General features: G+C 48.0%; 1 protein-coding gene across 1 annotated transcript; it reads left to right on the top strand.

Annotated features, from left to right (window-relative positions):
- Window positions 1-503: 503 nt before the first annotated feature.
- On the top strand, window positions 504-27,813 carry LOC309399375 (maestro heat-like repeat-containing protein family member 7; the record flags this gene model as incomplete). The annotated part of the gene is made up of 23 exons (XM_081967111.1): window positions 504-510; window positions 750-766; window positions 1,942-2,091; window positions 2,912-3,031; window positions 4,162-4,241; window positions 5,005-5,140; window positions 11,107-11,202; window positions 11,355-11,459; window positions 11,865-12,000; window positions 13,017-13,135; window positions 13,464-13,613; window positions 14,112-14,266; window positions 18,961-19,108; window positions 19,444-19,625; window positions 19,860-19,997; window positions 21,726-21,840; window positions 22,530-22,673; window positions 24,313-24,489; window positions 25,277-25,423; window positions 25,965-26,090; window positions 26,901-27,003; window positions 27,462-27,527; window positions 27,647-27,813. The coding sequence occupies 23 exons, from the start codon at window positions 504-506 to the stop codon at window positions 27,811-27,813; spliced, it is 2,784 nt and encodes a 927-aa protein (XP_081823237.1).

Below are 27,813 nucleotides of genomic sequence, written 5' to 3'. Positions count from 1 at the left end.
ATGCTTATGTTCCACATTTCTTCGATATTATACAGACAAATGAACATTAGAATTGCAGACTTGGAAGGGGGCCTTGGAGATCTTCTAGTCCAACCCCCTGCTCAAGCAGAAAACCCTTTACCATTTCAGGCAAATGGTTGTCCAATTCATCTTAAAAGCCTCAAGTGATGCAGCACCCACAACCTCTGGAGACAAACTGTTCTACTGGTTAATTGTTCTCACTGTTAGGAAGTTCCTCCTTAGTTCTAGGTTGGTTCTCTCCTTGATTACTAACAGAATAACATAATAAGAGAGTTGGAAGGGACCTTGGAGGTCTTCTACTAAGATCTTCTACCAAAAAGTTTTTAGTAGGTTGGTTGTCTCCTTGATAAGTTTCCATCTGTTGCTTCTCGTGCTGACTTCTGGTCCCTTGGAGAACAGGTTGACCCCCTCTTCTTTGGGGCCACCCCTGAGATATTGGAACACTGATATTAGTGTAACTCTTGTTCCCTGCTGAGTTGGCCATGGCGAGTAAGCCATGCTTAGTTGGAAATGGCCCTGTGCTTGACCACACTTGGTCCTTTTCTGATCACCCTTTGTCCTATGCTTCCTTTTCCTGGATGATGGGTGGAGTTCCCTCAGACTCACGCACTCTTTTTCCAATCTTCAGATAAACCTATATAAATACTATGGCTTAAAGTTGAGGAATACCAGACAGAAAGATCTTGTAAAAGACCACCTCAAAAAGCTTCTGTCATTCTCATTTGCAGACGAGACGGACAGAGAGGTGAGTGGGAGTGGGCTTCCTGCGGGGGCTGAGGCCTCCAACTTTGTGGGGTCCTTGGTGCTCTCTGAGCATGGTTGCAAGAAATGCAGACCATTTGCGACACAACTAGGTCATTTCATCAGTTCTAGAAGGGAACAGGTTTTGCAGAGGGGAGGTGAAGGGAGGAGTGGGAGGAGGGAGGAGGAGGAGGGGAGGAGAAGAGGAAGGAGGGGAGGAGGAGGAGAACTGTGGGGGTTTTGGAGGAGGAGGAAGAGGAGGAAGAGGAGGAAGAGGAGGAAGAAGACTGTGGAGTCCTTGGTGCTCTCTGTGCTTGGTTGCATTCTTACAGACATTTTATTACCCAGTTAGGTAATTTCATCAGTGCTAGAAGGGCCTGGGGTTTGCAAATAGGAGGAGGAGGAGGAGGAGGAAGAGGAATAGGAAGATAAAAAAAAGAAAATGTGCAAATGTCGTAATTCACAAGCATCGCTTTGCCTAGGGAATCTCGGAGACAATCCACCTCGCTGCATTCCATCATCTGCCAGAAATTCTCCTGGTCCTCGGGGAGGTCGGTAATACCACAGAGCCCAAGAGACCTTCTCTCTTGGAAGGATCCATTGAGGTAAGACCAGGGATGGGGTTCCAAGGTCCAAAACTCAGTAGAGAAGAAGGTTGGGGGATTCTGGGAAGGAAAGTCCAAGGTGTTTAGAAGGACGGATGCTCCAGGCCATCTGCTCTCTTCAGACTGGTCATACATCTCAAAGACCTGACACCAGCACTGAGATTGTAGGTGGGACTGGAAATTGTCCACCTCCATCTCCTGGAGGAGTATTTTATAAGGCTAGAGAAGATCATGAGTTGCCCAACAAACATCTCAAGTAGACCCAAAGGTGCTTTTTCAAAGGGCTTGGACTTTGTTTGACCTTGAAGACATTTCGCTTCTCATGCAGGAAGCTTCTTCTGTTTTGACCGAAGTCAGAAGTGAAGAAGCTTCAGGCAGAACTGAAGAAGCTTCTTTGATGAGAAGCGAAACCTCTTCAAGGAAAAAACAAGTCCAGTTGCCTTTGGAAAAAGCCCCTTTGGGACAACCATGACCTGGATGACTAAGAATCTCCATCAGTTTCCATCCATGGCTTCTTGTCTTGTCTTCTGGTGCTCTGGAAAAGAGTTTGACACCCTCGTCTTTGTCCTGGCAGGATTCACAATATCTGTCTGACAGACAGATTAGAACAACATTAATGCTCTGCTATGGACAAGCAGCCCTGGGAGCCTCCGCTGAAGACCTGGGTGTTTTCATCGAAACCATCGTGTCCGAAATTCTCGTCCAGTACGCCACCATGAACAAGGTAGGCTGGTTTCCACCCTCTGTCAGTGCTGGCAGGACTGTTGTTTTCCTCCTCCTAGTTCCTTGATCTATTGTTTACTTCTGCCTTGTTTGTCTGGGGTTAATCCCTGCTTATCTGGATTTCAATTGATGGTGAAAAAATATAAGAAACGTCTGTAAAAAAACAAAACAAAGTTCAGGGAGCACCAAGGGCTCCGCAGTTCAACCCTGAGCTACAAATCGCCCCTTTTAGTGAACCAGGACAACCTGACTGCAGTTCTTAGAGGTTGCTGGGGAGAATCTGGGCTCAACAGGCGACCTCCAGCCCCCAGTTATGCCTCCCATTCTGATCTGCTTCCTGTTCCAATTGCCCTGGAGAGGATGAAATGCTAGTGGTTTCTTTATCTGTGGTCATGCCACATTCATTACACTCAAGGCAGCGCATTATCCTCTTTCTTCCTTTTCACACAACCACAACAACCCTGTGACGTTTCTTGGATTGAGAGAGAAGAACTGGGCCAGATGTGGACTCACCCAGCTGGCTCTCGTGCTAAAGGAGGGACTAGAACTCACAGTCTCCTGGTGATTGACTCAGACAGTTGGCTTTCATGGCTATAGTGGGACTAGAACTCTCCATCTCCTGGTGATTGGCCCAAAGTCTCTCGGCTGGCTCTCATGCCTAAGGCAGGACTAGCACCCAGAATGTCCAGGGGATATTTTGATTGGGAGCCCCCCAGAGTTCAAGAAAAGACGGTCGGCTACGTAATTGTTGAAATAAATAGATGCACCCTCTTCCTCCTGCTGTCTTCTCACCCCACCCTCTTCCCACTTGGGTTTCCCAGGACGAAGGCCTGAAGAAAGCCTTCATGAGGTCCATCATCATGGTCACCAAAGCGGCTGCCCTCAGCAGGAGGCAAGACCTCCATCTACCCCAGAAACAGGAATTGGTCCTCAAGATCATTGTAAGTGGGGAGGGGGAGGGGCAGGTGCTCCTGGGCGCCTTTAGGTTTGAAAGAGAATTTGAACCGAATTGAATTCCAATCAATTGGGCCCCAAATTATTCTGTTGCTAAGTGGGACGGCTGTTAAGTGAATTCTGCCCCATTGTACGACTTCTCTTTCCACAGTTGTTAGCCGAATCACTGCCATTAAATTAGTCGCACGGTTGTTTCATGAATCTGGCTTCCCCATTGTTTTTATTATTAGTGTTTATTTTTAAATCAAGTTAGGTAGGTAGGTAGGTAGGTGGATGGCTGAGTGGATGGATGGATGGATGGATAGATAATAGATAGATAAATGAGATATATAGATATGGATGGATAGAGAGAGATAGATAGATAGATATTTAATATATAAAGTAGAATGACCAATAGAAATGGGAAATTCGGGGAAGAAAGAAGAAAAAAAAAGGCATTGAGACTTTCTAGAAGAAACGACACAGCCAATTTCCAGAATGGAAGAGGGCAGAATTGTATAACTTTAAGAACGGTGGATTCAACTCCCAGAATTCTCCAGCCTTCAGGGATTCTGGGAGTTAAAGTTCACAGGTCGTAGTGAGACCCTAGTTACCCATCCCTGACTTAAACCATGGTCAGGGGACATTGCAAACTGCCATCAATGCTGGCTGGTTGCCAAGAGACCAAAATATGATCCTCTGATCGCTGAGGAAGAAGAGCCTCTCAGAACTTCAAATCTGGGTCATAAGTATTTACTGTGCTTCTAAGTAGTCCTTGAGTATCAGAATTAGAAGAACCAAGTTGGAAGGTGCCTTGGAGGTCTTCTAGTCCAGCCAGGAAACCCTACACCACTTCAGACAAATGGTTATCCAATCTCTTCTTTAACACTTCCAATGTTGGAGCATTCACAGCTTCTGGAGGAAAGTTGTTCCACTGGTTAATTGTTCTGGCAGGAAATTTACCCTTGGTTCTAAGAGGGATCCTGGAGAGATCCTTCATAACTTTAAATGGTGGCTAAGTGAGCAGTTGTAAGTTGAGGACTTCCCCTGTCAACCAGGAAAGGCGTAGGGATGGGAGTAGTGCCAGCTGGATGGTGGCCACATCTCAGGAGCTTTCTTTCTTTCCTTTTCCTTTCAGGAAGTCATTGAAGATGAGCCCGAAAGAACCCTGTCCGTCATAGTTCTCCATCAAGCCATCGTCACCATTACCTGCATAAGGTACGTACCTGCCCCACCCTCATCTTCCCACCAGCTGGGGAGGAGCTTGGAGTTGGACCAAGTGATGGGATTTCCGTGGCAAGTCAACGTGCTCTAGAGCAGGGGGGGTCAAACCCCATTTCATTGAGGTACACATCAGGACTGGGGTGGTATGGATGGATAGATGGATGAAGAAAGAGAGAGAGGGAGGGAGGGAGGGAGGGATAATAGATAGATAGATAGATAGATAGATAGATAGATAGATAGATAGATAGATAGATAGATAGATAGATAGATAGATAGATCCAGGAGAGTAGGAGTTCAAACTCCATTTCATTGAGGGACACATCAGGGCTGTGGTGGGATGGATGGATAAATGAATGGAGAGATGGATGGAGAGAGAGAGAGAGAGGGAGAGAGGGAGGGAGGGTGTGTGTGTGTGTGTGTGTGTGAGAGAGAGAGAGAGAGAGAGAGAGAGAGAGAGAGAGAGAGAGAGAGAGAGAGAGAGAGAGAGAGAGAGAGAGAGAGAGAGAGAGAGAGAGAGAGAGATCCAGGAGACATTTCCTTACACTGAGAACAATCAATCAGTGGAAGGGATTGCCTCCAGAAGTTGTGTTCTCTCCATCACTCGAGGTTTTCAAGAAAAGAGAGAACAACCATATGACTGGGTTGGCTTAAGGACTATCAAGCAAGGGTTGGAGTAGAAGATCTCCAAGGTCCCTTTTAGCCCTCTGAGTCTAGAATCTCCTCACTCTCCTCCTCCTCTTTTCTTGTCTTTCATCAGCCGTATGAAGCCCCCCTTGAATTCCGAAGTGAGGTCTAAATTGGTCAAACAAAGCATCCGGAAGGTGTTATCGTTGCCAGCTATCAAGGTGTCCAAAATTAAAACAGATAGCCAGACCTATTCACCTCAATCTCAGGTGAGCAGTCTAGATGGAGCAAAGCAATAGGGGATCCACCTGGAAACAAGGATGCAGTGAAGAGGATTCCCGATCTCCTCAACAGCCCTGGATCCATCCCTCGAGCCAAAGGTCCCCTTGGCCAGTCCCTTCCTCTTTGTTCTTGAAAGTCTGCTTCCCCTTCTCGTTCTATGTTTCTGGATCCCAGGACTCCCTATTTTGAAGCCCTAAACATCTCCAGGGGGTTTTCCTCCCCATCTTTTCTCTCTTCCTCCACTTCTCTTTTATCTTCTGTTTGAAGGATCTTCTCAAGATCAATTCCCACCTCCCACCTTTGCCCCCCAACAAAAGAAGGGCCATGGTGGGGCAGAGCAACCATGGTCTGCAGGCACAAGCTATGATTCCTAGCTAGTCTCAGATAACCCTCAGAATTCAAATGGTTAGCAACTGATTCAGATTTTTTTAAAACAATATTTATTTATTTTTGAACAAAGACAAATAAACATAAAAATAAAAAAGCCATCTTGCATTACAAATTGTAGAAAGTGTGTCAGTTGGTTACAGTTCTTCCAGGCATCTCTTCCATAGTCATCACCAGCTTTTCATATCAAATCGCATATTTTAAATTCACCTATATTCATGTATATCACGTTTATTATATCTCAACCTTAATTTGACTGTAATTGTTTTTACGTCATTTTATATATAATATTCAAAATCTAGAATAGGATTATATGATAACATTCTATTAAATCATCCAATCCCAATACATCTTTATAACATATTCTAGATAAAGCTTTTAAACCTCCTCTCATATTCTCCATTTGTTGTTTATATAAAATTTCATTTTATCAAACTAATATATCTATATGTATTGTTATCATTATTAATCATTATTTAACTATAGCTATTGTTGCTTCATTTTATGTATAAAATACATAATATTTTATACATACATATCCATACTACTAGTAAACTAAATTTAGCTTAGTTTTTATTATACATTGTATTTATTATATTATATTTATTATATGTAGCATTAATATTCTAGTTACTTTCTTAATAAATCTTGTATGAGCTTCTCTTCGCAACATGTTTTCCTTTCGTATCTCATAAAAGCTTGAAACCCAGCATCTGATCTTTTCATCAGCCTATCTTTGGTTATCAATGGTGCTGCTGTCAAGATTTCTCTTCGTATCTCCGTTAATTTTTCTCTCTTTTCTTCTTCTGTGCTTTGAAGTCTGGGGTAGAGTTCCAATCGATCTATCTCCCCTTTCCATATTCCACTCTTGCCATTACCAACCACGCTCACTTTGTTGTCAGTATCCACAGTTTTCTTATCTCTTTGCTCATTTTTTTCTTCCATCTTTTGAACTCTGTCCTCCACATTCTTCATTTGATAAACATCCTCAGTTTCTCCATCAGATTTTTCTGTTTTATATTCCATATTCTCCAATCTCTTTTCAATTCTCTCTGTCACAACTAATAGATTTTGAATTTCAAACATAATCATTTGCAATGTTACAGTTTCTTTTTCCTGCTGCGCCAGTCTTCCAATTTTGCAGGCACTGCTACTATAGGATTCAAGGCTATTTTAATAAACTTCAAACAGGTTCATTTATTATCTTTCAAGTCAAAATGTTGTCTTCCCTCCAATAGCTAGTGATGGAACTCCCAAAAAGCACCTGTATAAACAACTTGTGCTCTTCCTACTATCACTCTCAGCAAACAATACAATACAATAGCAGAGTTGGAAGGGACCTTGGAGGTCTTCTAGTTCAACCCCCTGCCTTGGCAGGAAACCCTATACCGTTTCAGACAATTGGCGATCCAACATCTTCTTAAAGACTTCCAGTGTTGGGGCATTCACAACTTCTGGAGGCAAGCTGTTCCACTGATTAATTGTTCTAACTGTCAGGAAGTTTCTCCTCAGTTCTAAGTTGCTTCTCTCCTTGATTAGTTTCCACCCATTGCTTCTTCTACCCTCAGGTGCCTTGGAGAAAGTGATGTGCGGTGAGATTTATGGCTGGTGAGGCTGGTGACGTCATCAGGAAGGCAGGGAATGGGACCACGTGTGCTGGAGGGTGAGGCTGCCTCAGCCTCCAGCACACTTGATCCCATTCCCTGCCTTCCTGAGCGCGCTCCACCGGCTCGTGCTCCACGGTCCCTAACAGCAGCTGCTTTTCAGTGCTTTCCTGTGCGTCTGGTGTTTAGGACATCCGGCTATCTACCTAAATGCCAGACACACAGAAAAGCACTGAAAAGCACTTCGCCTCCAAGCCACTTCGTCTTGATGACGTCACCACAGCTGCTGGGCGCGGCTGGACGGAGGTAGCCTGATCCTCGGTCGCTTGCCTGCCGGACTGCCTCGCGCCACTCTGGCTACCTCTGTCCATTCGCAACTTGCAGCTGCGGCGACGTCATCAAGACGAAGTCCAGCGGAGGCAGAAATGTTGTTGGCACTCCCGGACTTCGTCTTGATGACGAAGCCACGAAAGTGACTGGGGAACGACGAGAACCTTCCTGCCTCTGCTGGACTTCGTGCACTCCTCACGACTGCAATATCCATCCAGAAGCAGCTTTTGTGGCTAATGGGGTTTGGGCTTCCAGCCCAACAGCCCCTGTCACTTCTGGACATCTATTGCAGTCGCGAGGAGCGTGCAAAGTACAGCAGAGGCAGGAAGGTTATTGGCGCTTCCGAGAACCCTCCTGCCTCCGCTGGTTGCCCAGCTGGCACCGCCCCGCACGCGCACCTCCTCCTCCCTCTTCTTCCTCTTCACTCCCCAAAGGTTCTTCTCCTTACCGGAGCTTAGCGGGAGCCATGTGAATGGGATGGGAGGAAATATATATTATTATTATATATTATATATTATTTCATGATGAGCGGTGAGGCTCTGCCTCCCCTGCCTCCCCTGACCGCACGTCCCTGCTTGGAGAATAGTTTGACTCCCTCTTCTTTGGGGCAACCTCTGAGAACACTGTTATCATGTCTCCCCTAGTCCTTCTTTCTCTTAAGCTAGACATACCCAGTTCCTGCAACCGTTCTTCATATGTTTTAGTCTCCAGTCCCCTAATCATCTTTGTTGCTCTTCTCTGCACTCTTTCTAGAGTCTCCACATCTTTTCTACACCGTGGCGACCAAAATTGAATGCAGTATTCCAAGTGTGGCCTTACCAAGGCATTATAAAGTGGTATTAACACTTGGTGTGATCTTGATTCTATCTCTCTGTTGATGCAGCCTAGAACTGTGTTGGCTTTTTTGGCAGCTGCTGCACACTGTTGGCTCATATTTAAATGGTTGTCCATTTAATGGATGTCCAAACAAACTGGAAGAACCTTGAATCTCAAGTGATCAAAGAGAAAGAAGAAAAACAATGTATCCACCCTCCAGCCTCTAAGTGGCAGTGTAACTGCTTTTCCTCCTGTGGTTACAACCCTCTTTATAATCCTTCTTATTATCTTCTTTATATTCCAAGCTTCAGAAAGGAAAAAACCCATAAATGGAGATAAAAAACAATCCAATCAATCCAAAGAAGCATTATAAAAAAAGAAGGAAATTTTTAATCCATAGGTGTAAACAAAAGTGAAAAAAGAAGAAAAAATTAATCCATTCAGTTTAAAAAATAGGAAGCCTTTGCAAAAATTCCATCCATGAAAAAAACAGGATAACACACTAAGTTTAATGTAGATTTATTTCGCCGCTTAGTCTTCTATCTTCAATTTTAATTTAACTTAATTTTTTGGGGGGAGGGGTAGTCTCTTTTTCTAATAATAAAATTTCCTCACCAATTTGACACACTTTCTCTTTTCGCTTTGTTCCTATTGTTCCTATTCCTTGGGAGCTGTCCCAACTTCAACAGCTTCATTTGCTGCATTTCTGTCAACAGAAATAAAGGCAATTCCTGGATCTTTCAGGAACTTTGCGGTGTCCCTGAGATCAGCAGGAAGTGCCCTTCTCAATCACCATCTCTGTGGGACAGTTTAGGTCCGAAAGGACCGTCCAGTGGCAGAAATATGGACTGCAATCTCAGAGCACCAAGATCGCATGTCGAGCCGTCGTGACATCAGCCCCTTTTTTTTCTGCAACGGGTTCAGATGTATGACGGTTGCAGCATTCTGGGGTCACATGACCCTCCTTCTGTGACCTTCCGACCAGTCAATAGGGAAGCTGGATTCACTTAACAACTGTGTGACCAACTTAACAACCAAAATGATTCACTTAACCACTGTGGCAAGAAAGGTTGTAAATCAAGGGCAAAATTCACTTCACTAATGTCTCCCTTAGCGATGGAAATTTTGGGCTCAATTGTGGTCTTAAGATGAGGACTGCCTGTATTTGAATCTCCCAGAACTGTTAAGGAAGACATTCAACTTTTTAGTCATTCTGTTCTGAACTCAAACAGGAAGGAAGTCCTTTTGTTCCTCAAGTTCAGCAGATAAAGCATTTCTTCCCCCTCTGGAACGGGGCACCGTTTTGCGGTGGTTCGGCTCCTACCTTTCTGGCCGGACGCAGCGTGTGTTGGCAGGAGAAGAGAGGTCGACCCTACGCCCCCTTACTTGTGGGGTGCCACAGGGGTCGGTCCTCTCGCCACTCCCGTTCAACACATATATGAAGCCGCTGGGTGAGATCATCCGTGGTTTCGGGGTGGGATACCACCTGTACGCTGATGATACTCAGCTGTACTTTTCCACCCCGAACCACCCCAACGAGGCCATCGAAGTGATGTCCCGGTGTGTGGAAGCCGTACGGATCTGGATGGATGACAACCGACTCAATCTCAACCCCTCCAAGACAGAGTGGCTGTGGGTACCAGCTCCCCGGTTCAGCCAATTAATTCCATCATTGGCCATTGCAGGCATTCAATTTGCCCCCGTGGAGCGGGCGCGCAATTTGGGTGTCCTCCTGGATGCCCGGCTGTCCATGGATGACCATGTGACAGCCGTGGCAAGGGGGGCGTTCCACCAGGTTCGCCTGGTGCACCAATTGCGCCCCCTACTGGACCGGGACGCCTTACGCACAGTCACTCATGCGCTGGTAACGTCTCGCTTGGACTACTGTAACGCTCTCTACATGGGGCTTCCCTTGAAATGCACCCGGAGGCTACAGTTGGTCCAGAACGCAGCCGCGCGGGTAATTATGGGGAGTACTAGGTACTCCCATGTGACACCGTTCCTGCGCGAGCTGCACTGGCTTCCTGTGGTCTATCGGGTGTGTTTCAAGGTTTTGATAACAATCTTTAAAGCGCTCCATGGCTCAGGACCTAGTTACTTGCGGGATCGTATTCTGCCCCATACATCCCTGCGACCAATCCGCTCGCACAGAGAGGGCCTCCTCCAGGTGCCGTCCACTAGACAGTGTCGGGGGGTGGCGCCTAGGAGTAGAGCCTTCTCTGTGGCGGGCCCAGCCCTGTGGAATGACCTCCCTCCGGATATTAGGAATACCTCTGACCTCCGCTCCTTTCGTATTAAGCTTAAGACCCACCTATTCCAAGTAGCTGGCCTGGCTCAACTTTGATCTAACCATATCGCTCCTGACGGGTTTTTAATTGGGTATTTTAATTATATTTAATTATTTAGGGGTTTTTTAATCACTGTATACTAATTGTTTTTTATTCATCAGCCGACCTCCTCCTTGTGTATGTCTTGGTATATGTCTCTGTTATATGTTTGTTTTGTCCACATATTTATTTCAATATGTTTCATTGTACGCCGCCCCGAGTCCTTCGGGAGAGGGTGCGGCTAAGAAATAAATATTTATTTATTTATTTATTTAAAAACCAGCCCTGCAATGTCGGCCACTCCATTTACTGCAGACCTCTGGACTTCAACTCCCAGAATTCCATGGCTGGCTCAGGAAGGTTGGGAGCTGCAGTGCCCCAGTCAGAAAAAGGGCCATCAGTTCCCCACCCCTGGATTTCTGCCTCTTTCAGGTGCCGTTTATTCCTTGACGCCCCTCCTTCCTTCTGACATTTTCTCCTTTTTTTTAGGATTTCTATCAGCAGACGGCCACCGCCTGCAACAACATGCTGACCGGATTGCTGTCCGAAGCTCCCAATTTGGATGCCCTGCAGGAGATCCTGACGGTAAAGAGAGATCCTTTCTTGGGGTGGGTCAGACGGTCAGCCAGATGTTCAGGCTGGATTTGGCCCTTCTGTCCCCCTGTGGAGTCTGTGGCTCTTCCAACTGGGAATGATCCATTCCTCCTTTCCTCCTTCTCTTTCGTTTCCCCTGGCAGCACACAAATCCCTGGATTGACTCTCCCAAGAGCCACGAGAGAGAGAGGGCCCTCAAGAGCACCAGGCACCTCCTCAAGTTCGTTTCGGACAACGTCGGTTTCGATGTAAGTCTCCCTTTGGGATGAGAAGTGAAATGTTTTCAAAGAAAGGAAAAACTCCAAGAAAGTCCAGCTGCCTTTTGGGAAAAGCACCTTTGGGATGTGACCAGGAGGATACAAGGATTCCTGCTTGAGCAGAGGGTTGGAGGAGAAGCCCTCCACGGTCCCTTCCAGCAACTGCGGTTCTGTCATGCTGTGATTCTATGATTCTGTAATTCTAAGGTTCTGTGATTCAAAGATTCTGAAGTTCTTAATTCTCAGGTTCTGTGATTCAAAGATTCTAAGATTCAAATATTTGATAATTCTATGATTCTATGATGCTAACATTATTCCCTAATTTTAGCCGGCTGAAAGCTTCATGAGCCCCCTCCCCTTCTCCTTTCCCCCCTCCTTTTCCCTTCCTTTCCTTAGACCACAGCTGACTTTTCTTTGCTGGGACAGCTGGTGGCTTTGCTGGCCCTGCACATTGGCGACACCAGCCCAGTTGTTGGCCAGACGTCCGCAGAGGCTGCCTACCACCTGCACCACCTCATCATGAGCAAAATGGGTGAGAACTTTGTACTCCAAGGGCTGACTTGCTGCAAGAGGACCAGGGATGCCCCCTGCCCAGGAGAGCATTAGGTGGCACAGCCTGTGGCGTGGCTAAGAAACTGATCGTTTGGCTTGGCAGAGATGCCTGGAATTGGCGGTTGATATTGGCACTTCTCAGGGCCAGGGGTCCTTTTAAGATGGAGATTCTCATGTTAAGTGAGTCAGCTAGGAAGGAGGAGGAGGAGGAGGAGGAGGAGGTGATAGGAGAGAGAGAGAAGGAGCGATGAAGAGAGAGAGCGAAGGAGCAAGGAGGAGGAGGAGAGGGAGAAAGGGAGACAGGGAGGAGAAGCAGGAGAAACAGGAGGAAGAGTAGCAGCAAGTGGGCCAGGGGTCCTTTTAAGATGGAGATTCTCACGTTAAGTGAGTCAGTTAGGGAGGAGAAGGAGGAGAGAGAAGGAGCAATGAAGAGAAGGGCAGGGAGCAAGGAGGAGAGAGGGAGAGGAAGACAGGGGGAGAAGGAGGAGGAAGTGGAGCAGCAAGTGGAGGAGGCGATGAGAAGGGAGGGAAGGGAGAGGAAGATGAGGAAATGGGAGGAGGAGGAGAGAGTGGGGGAGGAAGATGAGGGGGAAGGGAAGAGGAGGTAGTGAGAAAGTAAGGAACAGAGAGGGAGAGAGGGGAAGGAGTTAGAGGAGGAGAAGGAGAAGGACTTTGGGGTCCTTGGTGCTCTCTGAGCTTGGTGGTTTTCTTCTTGACATTTCATGACCCAACTAGGTAAGGTGATCAGTATTTGAAGGGAGGGATCTTTTCTCTGTGCTTCTATAAGTATTGATGGCCAACATCCCTAGTTGGGCAATGAAACGCCTGCAAGGACCCCTCCTCCCAGCGCAAAGAGCACCAGGGACCCCTCAGGTTGACCCTGAGCTCCAGATCTTCTCTTCTGTTGCAACGACTAAACAGGCAGTCAGATGAAGGAACTTCCCAAGTTTTGAAGGCCAAAATCTGACCTTGTGGTTTTTTCCCCTCCATCCAAAGCGAAAGAAATGGACAAGAAAGGGAAGAATAAAAAGGGGAATATTGTACATTGGTTGCGTGAGGATTTCTTTGTTTCGGGTTCTGGGATCTTCTACAACAACATCTCCAAAATGGTGAAGGTATGTTTTGGATCAGCCTTTGGCCTGTCTTCCTTTTGCTCCTCCTCCTGACCCAGAGACCCTCAAAGGAGTCAATCTCACAGTGGGGACAGCATCCACCCAAGGTCGGGCTTTGGGTACCCCTCCTCTCCAATGCCTAGGAGGAAGAAAGGGCAGCTGCCATGTTGGCTTTCTTGACCCCCATCTGAATCCCACCTGATGGAGGACATGGAATAAGGCCTGCCTCTCTAGATGATGTGCTGTCCCCCAATCTGGGTCAAAGTCTCAAGAGAAGGGAGTCAAAGCCCTGAGGCATCTCTGCATGGCCTCCTTTCCTTCTCTCCGATAGGCCTTTGGGGAGCACCTCAGCCCATTGCAGCTAACGCAGGTGATCCTGGAAGCCCTGGAGGCCTTGACACACGTGGAAAAGAACATATCCCAGTCTGCGGGGCAGCTCCTCAATTCCATCCTGGAGGAGTGTGGCATGGATCTGGAGGAGGTAAGAAAATTGCAGGGCTTGGAGCAAAAGGGATGTAGGAGATTTTTTAGAAAGCAAAGACGAGAACGGCTGAGACCTTGTTGGCTCAGTGACGACACTTTGGCTGGTTTTAAGAAGGCTAGGGCTGGATGGGAGACCACTGAGCTATCCAAACCTCCCAGAAGAAGGTAAGGGCAAAACAAAGGAGCCATATTGGTTTCATGAAAAATAACATTTGGTGAGCCAGTGTGCCAGTGGTTAAGGCTCCAGATGTTTTTACATCTTTGTCATCCACCTTGAATCGCCATATGTGAATAGGCAGCAATATAAATCTCCTAAAGTAAACCAATAAAATATCACAGGCGGCTGGACAAATCAGGAGTCCTTTCAAAAATGTAGGGCAAACATTGAGACATTGTGGGGGCCATTTCCCCCAATGGGTGGGAGTTATCGTCTCTACTGCATCTCCAATGGAGACCAGCACTGGATCTCATCCCTCCGATCTCTCTTTTGCCATAGCTACCCATGATATTAAAGGAGATTTACCAGCGTCTCCCGAATATTGCCCACCCAGCAACGAAAGACCTCACCCTCAAGGCCGTATGTCACCTGGCATCCAAGAGGGTCAACCCAGTTGTGGACATATTGCTGGAATCCTCCATTGGCTGTGATGGGTAAGAAGAACTTCAAGGAGATGGGCCTCCTCTTGCCTTGGATTCATCAGAGACTCTCCATCCTTTGCGATGGGGTGAATCCCTGTACCTCAGGTGGAGGGAGAGGGTGGAGGTTGGTTCTCTGAGCTTCTGCGTTGGTTTCCAAATGTTTTGTTACCAGGCAAGGTAACATCTTCAGTGGAGTTTAAGGAACGCCAATGCTGGTGATCTTCTGCTTGTAAGGGCTTGGTGTCGTCAGAAGGTCGTGTGATGGGGAGGTCACCTCAGATTGAGAGTCATGTGAGGTGGGGGATCTTGTGATGGGTCTTGTGATGTGGAGGTCATGTCAGGTGAGGGTCATATCAAGTGAGGGACTTGTGATGGAGAGGTCATGTCAGGTGTGGATCTTATCAAGTGAGGGTCTTGTTAAGAGGGAGGTCATCTCAGATTGAGGGTCATGTGAGGTGGGGGATCTTGTGATGGGTCTTGTGATGTGGAGGTCATGTCAGGTGAGGGTCATATCAAGTGAGGGACTTGTGATGGAGGGGTCATGTCAGGTGTGGATCTTATCAAGTGAGGGTCTTGTTAAGAGGGAGGTCATCTCAGATTGAGGGTCATGTGAGGTGGGGGATCTTGTGATGGGTCTTGTGATGTGGAGGTCATGTCAGGTGAGGGTCATATCAAGTGAGGGACTTGTGATGGAGAGGTCATGTCAGGTGTGGATCTTATCAAGTGAGGGTCTTGTTAAGAGGGAGGTCATCTCAGATTGAGAGTCATGTGAGGTGGGGGATCTTGTGATGGGTCTTGTGATGTGGAGGTCATGTCAGGTGAGGGTCATATCAAGTGAGGGACTTGTGATGGAGAGGTCATGTCAGGTGTGGATCTTATCAAGTGAGGGTCTTGTTAAGAGGGAGGTCATCTCAGATTGAGGGTCATGTGAGGTGGGGGATCTTGTGATGGGTCTTGTGACGTGGAGGTCATGTCAGGTGAGGGTCATATCAAGTGAGGGACTTGTGATGGAGAGGTCATGTCAGGTGTGGATCTTATCAAGTGAGGGTCTTGTGATGGGGAGGTCATCTCAGATTGAGGGTCATGTGAGGTGGGGGATCTTGTGATGGGTCTTGTGACGTGGAGGTCATGTCAGGTGTGGATCTTATCAAGTGAAGGTCTTGTGATGGGGAGGTCATCTCAGATTGAAGGTCATGTGAGGTGGGGATGTTGTGATGGGTCTTGTGATGTGGAGGTCAGTAAAGGTCGTGTCAGGTGAGGGTCTTCTGATGGAGGTCCTGATGGGCCATGGGTGTGTCACAGATGAAGTCTTCTAGTGGGGAGGTCACATCAGATGAGGGTCGAGATAGGAATGAACTTTGAAAGATATTTTACGACTTTTCTTGTCACATTTGTTAAGTGAGTCACTGCAGTTGTCAAGCGAGAAACATGGTCATTAAGTGAATCTGGCTTCCCGATTGAATGTGCCTGTTAGAAGTTCGCAAAATGTGATCGCTTGACTTTGGGACGGTCGTAAATCTGAACCAGTTGTCCAGGAGTCTGAATTTTGGTCAGATGATCCCGAGGATGCTGGAACGTGTGAAAACTGGGAATAAGTCGCTTTTTTCAATGCCGTTGTTCCTTTGAATGGCTGCTGGACAAACGGTCGTAAGTCAAGAACTACCTGTGTATATAGAGATATTTTGGGGGGATGAATAATAATAATAATAATAATAATAATAATAATAATAATAATAATAATAATAATAATAATTTTATTTGATTAGCCGCAACCCTCTCCCGAAGGACTCGGGGCGGCGTACAATCAAAACAGATAAAATACAGATAAAGACACACATACATACATAAAGAACAAAGACATATACATGTGCATGGAGGAGGTAGACTCATAAGTGAAAGACAATTAAAAAACACAATTTAAAATCCCATTAAATAAAATTATTAAAAAACCCATCAGGAGCGTTATGAAGTTATGATTGAGCCAGGCCGGCTATTTGGAATAGGTGGGTCTTGAGCTTTACACGGAAGGAGCGGAGGTCAGTAGTGGTCCTAATATCTGGGGGGAGGTCATTCCACAGGGCTGGGCCCGCCACAGAGAAGGCTCTGCTCCTAGGCGCCGCCCCATGGCACTGTCTGGTGGACGGCACCTGGAGAAGTCCCTCTCTGTGCGAGCGGATGGGTCGTAGGGATGTATGGGGCAGAATACGATCCCGCAGGTAACTAGGTCCTGAGCCATGGAGCGCTTTAAAGATCGTAATCAAGACCTTGAAACGCACCCGATAGACCACAGGAAGCCAGTGCAGCTCGTGCAGGAGAGGTGTCACATGGGAGTACTTAGTACTCCCCATAATCACCCGCGCGGCCGCATTCTGGACCAACTGCAGTCTCCGAGTGCATTTCAAGGGAAGCCCCATGTAGAGAGCGTTACAGTAGTCCAGGCGAGACGTCACCAGCGCATGGGTGACTGTGCGTAGGGCGTCCCGGTCCAATAGGGAGCGCAATTGGCGCACCAGGCGAACCTGGTGGAACGCCCCCCTGGCCACGGCTGTCACATGGTCATCCATGGACAGCCTGGCATCCAGGAGGATGCCCAAATTGCGCCCCCGCTCCACAGGGGCGAGTTGAATGCCCCCAATGGCCAGAGATGGGATTAACTGGTTGAACCGGGGGGCCGGAACCCACAGCCACTCCGTCTTGGAAGGGTTGAGCTTGAGTCGGTTGTCATCCATCCAGACCCGTACGGCTTCCACACACCGGGACATCACTTCGATGGCCTCGTTGGGGTGGTTGGGGGTGGAAATGTACAGCTGAGTATCATCAGCGTACAGATGATATCCCACCCTGAAACCACGGATGATCTCACCCAGCGGCTTCATGTATGTGTTGAACAGGAGTGGCGAGAGGACCGACCCCTGTGGCACCCCACAAGTAAGGGGGCTTAGGGTCGACCTCTGCTCCCCTGCCAACACACGTTGCGTCCGGCCAGAGAGGTAGGAGCCGAACCACCACAAAACCGTGCCCCGGACCCCCAACCCCTCCAGTCGGTGCAACAGGATACCATGGTCGATGGTATCAAAAGCCGCCGAGAGGTCTAATAGGACCAGGATAGAGGAACAATCCCTATCTCTGGCCCTCCAGAGATCATCCACCAACGCGACCAAGGCCGTCTCTGTACTGTGCCCGGGGCGAAAGCCGGACTGGCGTGGGTCTAGATAATCATTCTCCTCCAGATGTCGTGGGAACTGAGAAGCCACCACACTCTCTACAACCTTCGCCAAAAAGGGAAGGTTGGAGACAGGGCGATAATTGGCCAGCTCCGTAGGGTCCAGGGAAGGCTTCTTGAGCAAGGGTCTCACCACCGCCTCTTTCAAGGCGGCCGGAAGAGACCCCTCACCCAACGAAGCGTTCACTAGGCCCAGGAGCCAGTCGCGTGTAACCTCCCAGGATGCCAGTACAAGCCAGGAGGGACACGGGTCCAGTAAACATGTGGTAGGTCGCAGTCGTCCACGCAATCTGTCCAAATCCTCGATGACAACCAAGTCAAACTCCTCCCAAAAAGGTTTCTCAAGACTCGCCACTGGCGTCTCGACTGGGCCACTGAAGGGGACCCAATCCTTCCGGATTTGAGCGACTTTATCCTGCAGATATTTCCCAAATTCCTCTGCCCTACCCTGTAAAGGGGGCTCCCGCGGCCTCTGAAACAGAAGGGAGCGGGACACCCGAAACAGGGCGGCAGGGCGGTTCTCTGCGGATGCAATGAGAGCGGCACAATATTGACGTTTGGCCGTTCTCAATGCCACTAGGTACGTCCTTAAATGGGCTCGTACCTGTGCTCGGTCAAATTCGGATCGGGAGGATCTCCAACGACTCTCTAGGCATCTCTTGCGGCGCTTCATCACCCTTAGCTCCTCGGTAAACCAAGGAGCCAGGGTGGATCGTTGCCGCCGGAGAAGCCGCAAAGGCGCCACCCGGTTCAAGGCCCCGGTAGTCGCATTATTCCACGCGGCCACCAGGTCCTCTACCCGAGGGCGGGTCAGGGCTGCAGGAGGTGGCCCAAGCTCCGTCTGGAACCTATCTGGTTCCATCAGGCGCCTGGGGTGGAACCATCTAGTGTTTTCTGGTTCCGCCTCCCCGCAGCGAGGGGTAGCACCAGGGAAGTCAAGTCGGAGGAGTGAGTGATCTGACCATGACAGGGGAGTGATGGTTAAATTCCCTCCTCCCAGATCACTCAACCACTGGCCAGAGACAAAAACAAGGTCCAAGGTGTGACCTCCCTCGTGTGTCGGGCCCTGAATCATTTGAGTCAGGTCCATGGCTATCATGGAAGCCATGAACTCCCGAACCCCCTCTGATGCTTCTCCCACCGATGGCAGGTTAAAATCCCCCATCACTAGAAGTTTGGGGGTCTCAACCGCCACCGATGCGATCAGCTCCAGGAGCTCAGGCAGGGTCGCTGATGTATGGCGGGGAGCCAGGTATACTATCAGCAGGCCCAACTGCCTCCCAGGGCCCCATTTCACAACAAGGGATTCACATCCGGACGTCTGTGGCACAGTGGACTCCCTCGGCTCTAATGAGAGCCATTTATTTGGCCATCGGTTTTCCAATCCTTCCTTCCGTTGGGAGTTCATCTATCTGGACTGGCCGTCTCTTCTGAAGTGGGGAAAGATCTGTTTTCCACCCCATCTGTTTCTCCCCCTCCGCAGAAGTGCCAGGGAGGTTTGGGGGGCGCTGGCTGTGGACCATTATGCCAACCTCAAGATCATGAAGCCCCTCTTGAAAAGGCTGCAGGACCAAGACCCCAGCACCGACGCCCTCACAAGGAGGAACAGCAAGTCCCTCATGCCCATTGCGGTAAGCCCTCCACACCTGAGGGAAGGGAGGAGGGAGGCAGTGGGCAAGCGGCTGGGGGCTGAAATTGGAGCATCATTTGGTGTAAGCCCCCCTCCTTTAGGTGGAGGCAGATGTTTCTCTCCCTGGGCACAATGAGAATATATCTGCCGAACAAAACTCCTCATTGGCAACAGAAAGGGCATCTGGCCAGTAAACCCCCAGCTCCATTTAGATAGCCAGACTCCACCCTGCAAGTGTTTCTGGGAACGTTAGAAGAAGAGGAGGAAGAAGAAGAAGGTGATGAATCTAAGTTACCTGGGGAGCCCAAGGTGACGCTTCTTTCATCCCGCTTCTAGGCCACCAACGCTCTCTGTTTCCTCCTGTCCCTCCCGAACGCTGCTGAGCTCCTCCACAAAAAATTCTCCAACCTGCTCCTTGCCCTGGTCACGCAGCTGTACTTCCTCCTGGGAGCCAGCAAGAGTGGGGCCAGGAGGTCCAGCAGAGTCACAGACCTTTCAGAACAGATCAACCATTTGGGGTAAGGAATCTCCTGGGCCCAATCTGGATCCTACAGGATATCACTGGAGGGGGAAGAAATAAAGGGAGGCTGATTTGCTGTTGTGTTTTGTGGTTGTTTCACAAGCCGCCAAGTGAAACCTGGAGATCTCCTGAAGGGCAGCGGGAGGCCGGTTGGCATCAGGGTAAGCCTGGCCTTTGCAGGGGGCATCGCCCGAAGGATTGGCACCAACTCTTCTCCCTTTCTTTGATTTAGCACGACTGTGCAGGCGATCAAAAACCTCATCCTGTCTGCCGGATATGAAGAGGAGTACAAAGATTTGGGGATGGTGGGATGCTGGGAGATGCTCTTGAGCCCAGATAGTCTGTTTGAGGCCATTTTCCACCTGGTCCGGTAAGAACTTCAAAGTCCAAAGAGCTTGGCTACAAGTGTCAGTGGGTGAGAGAGGGAGGAGAAGGCAGAGAGAGAGAGGAGGAAGAAGAAGGGGCAGAGTGAGAAAAGTGAGGGAGAGGGGGAAGAGGGAGGGAAGAGGGGAGGAAGAGAGAGAGAGAGAGAGGAAGAGGGAGGGTGATAGAGGGGAGGGGAGGGCAGAGGGAGAGGAGGAAGAAGAGGCAGAGAGAGAGAAAGTGAGGGAGATGGGGAAGAGGGAGGGAAGAGGGGAGGAAGAGAGAGAGAGAGAGAGGAAGAGTGAGGGTGATAGATGGGAGGGGAGGGCAGAGGGAGAGGAGGAAGAAGAGGCAGAGAGAGAGAAAGTTAGGGAGAGGGGGAAGAGGGAGGGAGAGGAGAGGGAGAGGGAAAGAGAGGAAGAGGGATGGAGAAAGGAGGAGAGAAAGAGAGGGAGTGTAAGAGGGAGACATAAAAGGAGAGAGAGAATGAGATGGAGAGGGACGGTGGGAAGGAGAGGGAGAGAAAGACAGAGAAAGAGAGGGAGGGTGAGACATTATCTAAATGGAGTAATTCATTGAGTAATTCATTTATCCATAATTCAGATAATCTTTTCTCTAGCTTGGTGATTTTCTCCTCACTCACCAGCAGATTTTATTTATTTATTTATTTATTTATTTATTTATTTATTTATTTATTTATTTATTTATTTATTTTATTGTATTTATAGACCGCCCCCTCTCCCCGAAGGGACTCGGGGCGGTGTACAGACAGCAGCTAAAAAACCATATACACAGTAAAAAATATTAGATACCCCTTAAAAACAGATTAAATATAAAGCCTGTACAGTAATAATAAAAATTAAAAAAATTAAAAGGTCTACCGCCAAAAATTTAAAATACCGGCCAGAGGGATTGAAGATTAAAACTACGGTTGGGCCAGGCCAGCTAATTGGAACAGGTGGGTCTTAAGTTTCTTGCGGAAGGAGCGGAGATCGGTGGTTGTTCTGATGTCGGGGGGGAGGTCATTCCAGAGGGTCGGGCCCATCACAGAGAAGGCCCTACTCCTGGGCGCCGCCCGCTGGCATTGCCTAGTGGACGGCACCCGGAGGAGTCCCTCTCTGTGAGAGCGAATTGGTTGCAGGGATGTGTGGGGTAGGATGCGATCCCGCAGATAACTAGGTCCTGTGCCATGGAGTGTTTTAAAGATGATAGTCAACACCTTGAAACGCACCCGAAAAGCCACAGGTAGCCAGTGCAGCCCGCGCAGGAGAGGTGTTATATGGGAGTACCTGGTACTTCCCATGATTGCCCGCGCGGCCACATTCTGGACCAACTGCAGCCTTCGGGTGCATCTCAAGGGGAGCCCCATGTAGAGAGCATTGCAATAGTCCAGGCGGGACGTCACAAGCGCATGGGTGACTGTGTGAAGGGCATCCCGGTCCAATAGGGGACGCAATTGGTGCACCAGGCGAACCTGGTGGAACGCCCCCCTTGCCACGGCTGTCACATGGCCAGAGACAAAAATAAGGTCCACCGTGTGGCCTCCCTTGTGTGTGGGGCCCTGAATTATTTGGGTCAGGTCCATGGCTGTCATGGAAGCCATGAACTCCCAAGCCGCCTCGGATGATTCGCCTATCGACGACAGATTGAAATCCCCCATAACCAGTAGCTTGGGGGTCTCAACCGCCATCTCTGCGATCAGATCTTGTCTGATTTCTCCCTATTTGATCTTTAGGAAACTCTTCAACTACTCTAAAGTGGAGCTGAAGGTGATGTTCAGACAGGCCAACAACTACCTGCACCATCCCGATTTAAGGGAGAAGACAATAGGCATGGTGTTCTTCTCAGAGGTGAGGAGACATTGTGATGCACCACAACATTGTGGATCTCCAGGAATGTTGAGCAGGGTTCATGAGGACTTTATGGATAGGAACTTGAAGTTGTGGGGGCTCTATCACTAGAGGCCTTGAAGAAGAGACTGGAGAGCCATTTGTCTGACATAGTAGATGGTCTCCTGCTTGGTCAAGGGGTTGGACTAGAAGACCTCTAAGGTCTCCTCTTATTCTGTTAATCGGTGGAATGGGAGAGAGAGAAAGAGGCAGAGAGGGAGGGAGAGAAGGAGGGAGGGAGGGAGGAAGACTCAATGACCCCAAATTCCTTTTCCTCTTTGCAGTATAGGCAGTTTTGTATTCTTACTATCATTTGCACTACCTTTGCGATACTGTAGTCCTCGACATATTACTTGGCTTATCAGACGGTCACAAAATGGATCACGTAACTTCTAAACACTGCAACTGTCATAAATATGGACCCTCAAATATCCAATTTTTGATCACGTGACCGTGATCAATGGCCATAAGTTTGAAAAATGAAATTGTCCCTTTTGTCAGTGACATGGTGACTTTCCGCAGTCACTAAACGAGGACTGTCTTTTCTTCTCCCCGTAATGGTTGAATGTGGCATCTCTTCATAGAGGCTCTGAGGAAAGTTCCCTTCCTTTGTTTTGCTAATGCTCTGTCTCTCCACTCTTCTTCCCCAGCTTCTCTATCACCCGGAGTTTGGAGAATTCTTCATCATGAAGGACATCCTCAATGTCCTCCAAGACTGGATGGCTCAGCCATATCCCCTCATCCAAATATTTGCTGTTCGTGGTGTGGGGTATCTTCTCCAGCACCCCTTGGAGGTAAGAGATGGGAGGCAGGAAGTGAGGGACTTTCAAGGGAGCAGCAGGTGTGACCTCTCTGGGAAGTCTACAAGGCTAGGAAGGGTAGAAGGAGGAGAAGAAGACAACCCCCAGAAAGAGGATGCCCTCAGCTACAGTGGCGACTCTTCTACAAACATGGCGGCATCCCTGGAAGATCTGAAGGATCAATTTGGAGACAGATCCTCTTGGAGGACATCTAAAGCAGAACAAGAAGCAACGGATGGAAGCTAATCAAGGAGAGAAGCAACCTAGACCTAAGGAGAAATTTCCCGATACTGAGAACAATTAACCAGTGGAACAACTTGCCTCCAGAGGTTGTGGGTGCTCCAACACTGGAGGCTTTCAAGAAGAGACTGGACAACCATTACTACTGGTTTTCCTAGTAGTAGAGACCTTGCGGTCTTCTAGTCCAGCCTTCTGCTCAAGCAGGAGAACCTAAGCTAATTCAGATAAGAGACTGTCTACTCTCTTCTTAAAAACCTCCAGTGATGGAGTGTTTTGCATCAAACCCCTGGGATGAGGAAGCCCCTGAGCTGACCTAACAATCATCCAGCTTCCTCACGCCCAGCTATTTCCCCAAGATCTTCCCTTGCAGGATTGGAGATCACGGGGAACCTCCACCTGGGATGCTGGGTGTTATGGTTTTCTCCATTTATACATCTCATCCAGTTTTCTTATCATTGCAACCCAAGAGCATACGAAGAACGCTTACAGGAACTGGGAATGCCTAGTCTAATGAAAAGAAGGACTAGGGGAGACAGGATGGCACCTGTTCCAATATTTGAAGGCTCCTACAAAGACCAGGTGGTCAAAAGAAAGAGGAGAAAGAATGGTTGGAAACCAACCAAGGAGAGAATCAACCTGGAATTAAGGAGAAATTTTACTAACGGTGAGAGCAATCAAGCAATGGAAGGACTGATCTCCAAAACGTGTGGGTTTTCCAAAAGAGACTGGAAAACCATTCATGGTATAGAATCTCCTGCTCGAGCAGGGGTTGGACTAGAAGACCTCCAAGGTCCCTTCTGACTCTGATATGCCGTGTTGTATGTTCTAAGTGCACATGTTTATGTGCTTGAAATGGGGAACATGATGGTAGGTTTAACTGTGAAAGCTGAAGTGTGGAGCTGAGGCAAAACATAGGATGAAGAATTGGGGAACTAGGTAGTTTTAGTCTAACAACAAAAAGTGGGGCTGGGATGAGATGAGACTTTTAATATTTGAAGTGCTTCCACAAATAATGGGGGGGGGGGCAACTGATTCCACGAAGCCCCTGAAAGGAGAACAAGAAGCAATGGGTGGGAACTAATGAAGGAGAGAAGCAACGTGGAACTAAGGAGAAATTCCCTGACAATGAGGACAATTCACCAGTGGAACGACTTGCCTCCAGAGGTTGTGGGTGCTCCAACACTGAAGGCTTTCAAGAAGAGACTGAACAACCATTGATCTGAAATGGTACAAGGCCACCTGCTTGAGCAGGGGGTTGGACTAGATGACCTCCAAGTTCCCTTTCAACCCTGTGATTCTAGGTTATGGGGGCTTCTCTGTGTTTGTCATTCGTAGACTCAGAGAACTCCAGTGACCATGTTTAATTGCTCCCTTTTTTCCCTCCTTCCTCCAGAATACGATGTTAGAGCCGGTGCTAGTCCCTGTGGTCAACTGTGCTTGTCACCCAGAAAAAAGTGTGGCAAAGGAATCCTTACGGACTCTTCAGTTCCTATTCCGGTATCTGAAAGTTCAAACCTATGGATGGAAAGCTGTCAATCTTATTCCGGTCCTGGGGAAGTATTTTGCTGATGTACGTCAACCAAATCACGGCAAACTAATCCACCCCCCTCTCTCTTCCTCTCCCTCCCTCCCTCCCTCCCTCCTCTCTTTTTTTCCCATAAAGATGGCCTGGGTACCATCTGCAGTATTCTAATTTTATCAAAAAGGCTTAGAAATAGTTCAGCAATAACTGTGCTGTTCTCATCTAAAAGAGTGTGTGAGCTTTCAGATGATCCTTGAGCCCTTCCAGAGAGCTGGAGAAGGTTGCCACTCTCTTCAGCTTCACCAAACCACCATCAATCCCTCTCCATATTTATTAAAAATCCAGATTGGTGTTGCTTGATCTCAGACTCTTTAACGTTTGTGGGTCTCAACTCTGCTGGCCTGAGAACTCCAGAGGTTGAAGTCCCCACATGTGAAGGCTGCTAAGATGGGAAAACAGCTCCCTTGATCACACCATAGAGGTTGGTCTGCAAGCCTTTTACACCCATGGCCAACCATCCCCATGGCCTTGTCTGGAGAAACAGTTGCCAGACTCCTCTTCCTCGTCTTGTGAGTGGGAAACTGAGGCAGATCACATGAAGAGGATGGAGGTGATGAAGGCTTTTATTGTAGGTTTAGTGGATCCCTCCCTGCCTTTCTATTTCAGGAAACAAAGAAGAATCAAATTTGAGATGTTTTCTCGTCTGAAATTTCTGCTCTCAGTTTTTGCTCAGCTCACTATTGTGTGTGTTGCAGTTTGTTCTTCTAGGTTCTCACAATGCCTCCCATTTCCTGAATGCTATTGGAGGGACTGACCCGTTTCTCTTCCTTCGTAGGAGGACACCGAGTTGCGCAACATCTCCATCACTCTTTTTGGCCTGGTCTTAAATGGGGTCAAGGAGACAGAGCGGAATCTGACCAAATCCATCCTGCGCAGCCTGATTCCTCTCGTCATCCAGTTGGCTAATCCTTGGACCCAAGAGGTGAGTTGAAGGGCGGGGTCAACTAAGCTCCTGCTCTTTCATGCTCCCTTCTCCATGAGACCATGTTGTACCCCCATCTTCACTCAGGGCAACATGGTTGCATCATGTCGACCCTCTGGAGAAGGCAAAGAGATTCTGGACAATCCTGAAGTTATGAGGTCCTTGGTGTTCTCTGAACCTGGTTGTTTTCTTGCAGGCCTTTCCTGACCCAACTAGGTGACAGCATCAGTAGGTTGGAAGGGAGGGTTTGACCTCTGCTTAATGCCCGATCATTTTGATGTGGGTGCAGGTTTTCTGTTGGGTTGTCTTCGATTAGGGGGTTGTTCTCTGCTTGATTGTTTGCCTGGTTTACCAAGAGAATCAGGGTTGAATTGTGGGGAACTCTGGCCTTCAGAGGGGCCCTTTCCCTGCCTTAGCTTCCTCTTGGGGTGGCTCATCCCCTTTCCCACCTCTGAGCAAGGAGAAGTTTGGCTTTTCTCTGCCGAAGATGGATAACCTCAGAACCGGCTCCTCTGATGCCTCCTTTCCTCCCTCGGCCCAGTTCTCCAGGAACGCCCTGACCTCCTGCGTCTCCTTTATGAAGTGGGAGGAGTTTCCAGAGACTTTGTTTGACTACGAGATTTACACCAGTCTCCAGAGCATGTATTCCAGCATCTGCTCGGAGGTGGTAAGTAGGAGCCCAGCTGGTTCCTTTTCTTCTGGATTAGAGTATAATATATTTTCTTTTTCTCCTGCCTTTCTTCTTTTGATAAATCATTCAAGATGGTGGTCGTCCCGAATGCTTCTCCTCCCCCTCCTCCTTGGCTCCTGGTTTGTTGCCTGAAGCCTCAACCACTAGACTAAATCGACTAGAGGGATTCTTCTTGGGTTGTTGTTCCCTTGGGAACAGCAGAGGTTCTATGCCACCATGACGACTGGAAACCTTGCTGATTTGTGGGTTTGAGGATTAGAAATGGCAGTTTGTGGAAAAGGGAAATTACGATGTAAAGAGGGCAAAACATAAATGCATTTATAAGACCAGAAGCCATTTCCTTATCATCTTTCTTTCCCTTTTCTTTTTCTATTCTTTTTTCACTATCTATTATTTTTCTTTATTTTCCTTTTTGGTTTTAACTTGGATAAAAATGTCTTTAACAACATAAATGTGTGTGTGTATAATATAATACAATATTAAACTATATTATACTAATACTTTTAATATAATGTAATAGTATATTGTATTGCATTGTACAATAATCCAGTCTAGTCCAGTCCAGTCAAGTCCAGTATAGTATAATAATATTGTTTAGTATAATAAAAGATAGTATAGTATAACAATCTTATAGTTTAAAGTACACTACGATACGATAAAGTATAATAAAATTCAATATGTTATTGAAGACATTGTTGTTGAGGACATGAGGACTAGAAACCTTAGAAAGAAAAAAAGAGGAAGCTGCAGAGTTCATTGCCTTGTTTGTGGCCTTGTGTTCCCCAGATCAATCGATGCAAGGAAAACCTGCCTGAAATGTTGGAGCAGATGGTGGAATTCCTAAAGAGCCGGAATCCTTTGTCCCGAGAGGCAGCTGCCCTCTTAATTGGTAACCCCAAATGCGAACTCTGGAAGGAGGGGAGGAAAAACCAGGGCAGGCGGGAGGCCTAAGGCCAGGCATGCTGACCATTATTACACACACACACACACACACACACAGACACACACACAGACACACACACGGCCCCCTTTCTTAAGGGTATCGCCGCGGTTTTTAAGTGAGTCATGTGGTTGTTAATTGAATCTGGCTTCATTCTGGAGTTTGCTCTCTCGAAGGTTGCAAAAAGTGATCAGGTGACCCCCAAGACTCTGCAACCGTCATAAGTACGAGTTGTATGAAATTCTTTCCATTCCATCTCTAGACAGACCCAATTCCTGGGACCATCCCGTAAAGCCCCAAAGCGACTCTTCCAAGTAGAAATAAAAGAATTCTGCGTTTTCTTTCTTGAATCAGTCGATTTAGCCGTCTCTGCCAACTCCACCAACCTTTTCTTTGCATGTGTCTAGGCTGCTGCGCACAATACATGACACGGGATCTGGTGATTTCCAAACAAATCGAAGAAGTTTTCCTGGGTGAGTTTCAAAGTTCCCTCGCTTGAAGTGGAGACTTTCTCTCCAGAAGCTCTGGCCCTGATCGGGGTTGGTTCTCAAGGTGGATCCTGGTAATCATTTCTTTTCTGGATTCCTTCCAGGTCTCCGGGATCTGCAAGAGGATCCCGAAGCCTCCGTGGCTCAGGCTGCAGCTGGGTCCATGGAAGTAATCTTCCGGCAGTATGGCCATCGGATCAACCCTGCTCTCATTAGTAGCCAGCTCCTCTCCAAAGTCATCCAGAGCATCTCCAAGACCAAATTATCATAG

The sequence above is a fragment of the Natrix helvetica genome, assembly GCF_964273705.1.
Source record: "Natrix helvetica genome assembly, chromosome: 15".
Taxonomy (NCBI): domain Eukaryota; kingdom Metazoa; phylum Chordata; class Lepidosauria; order Squamata; family Natricidae; genus Natrix; species Natrix helvetica.
The sequence above is the reverse complement of the archived record's forward strand: the minus strand, read 5'-3'. Positions and strand labels throughout refer to the sequence as shown.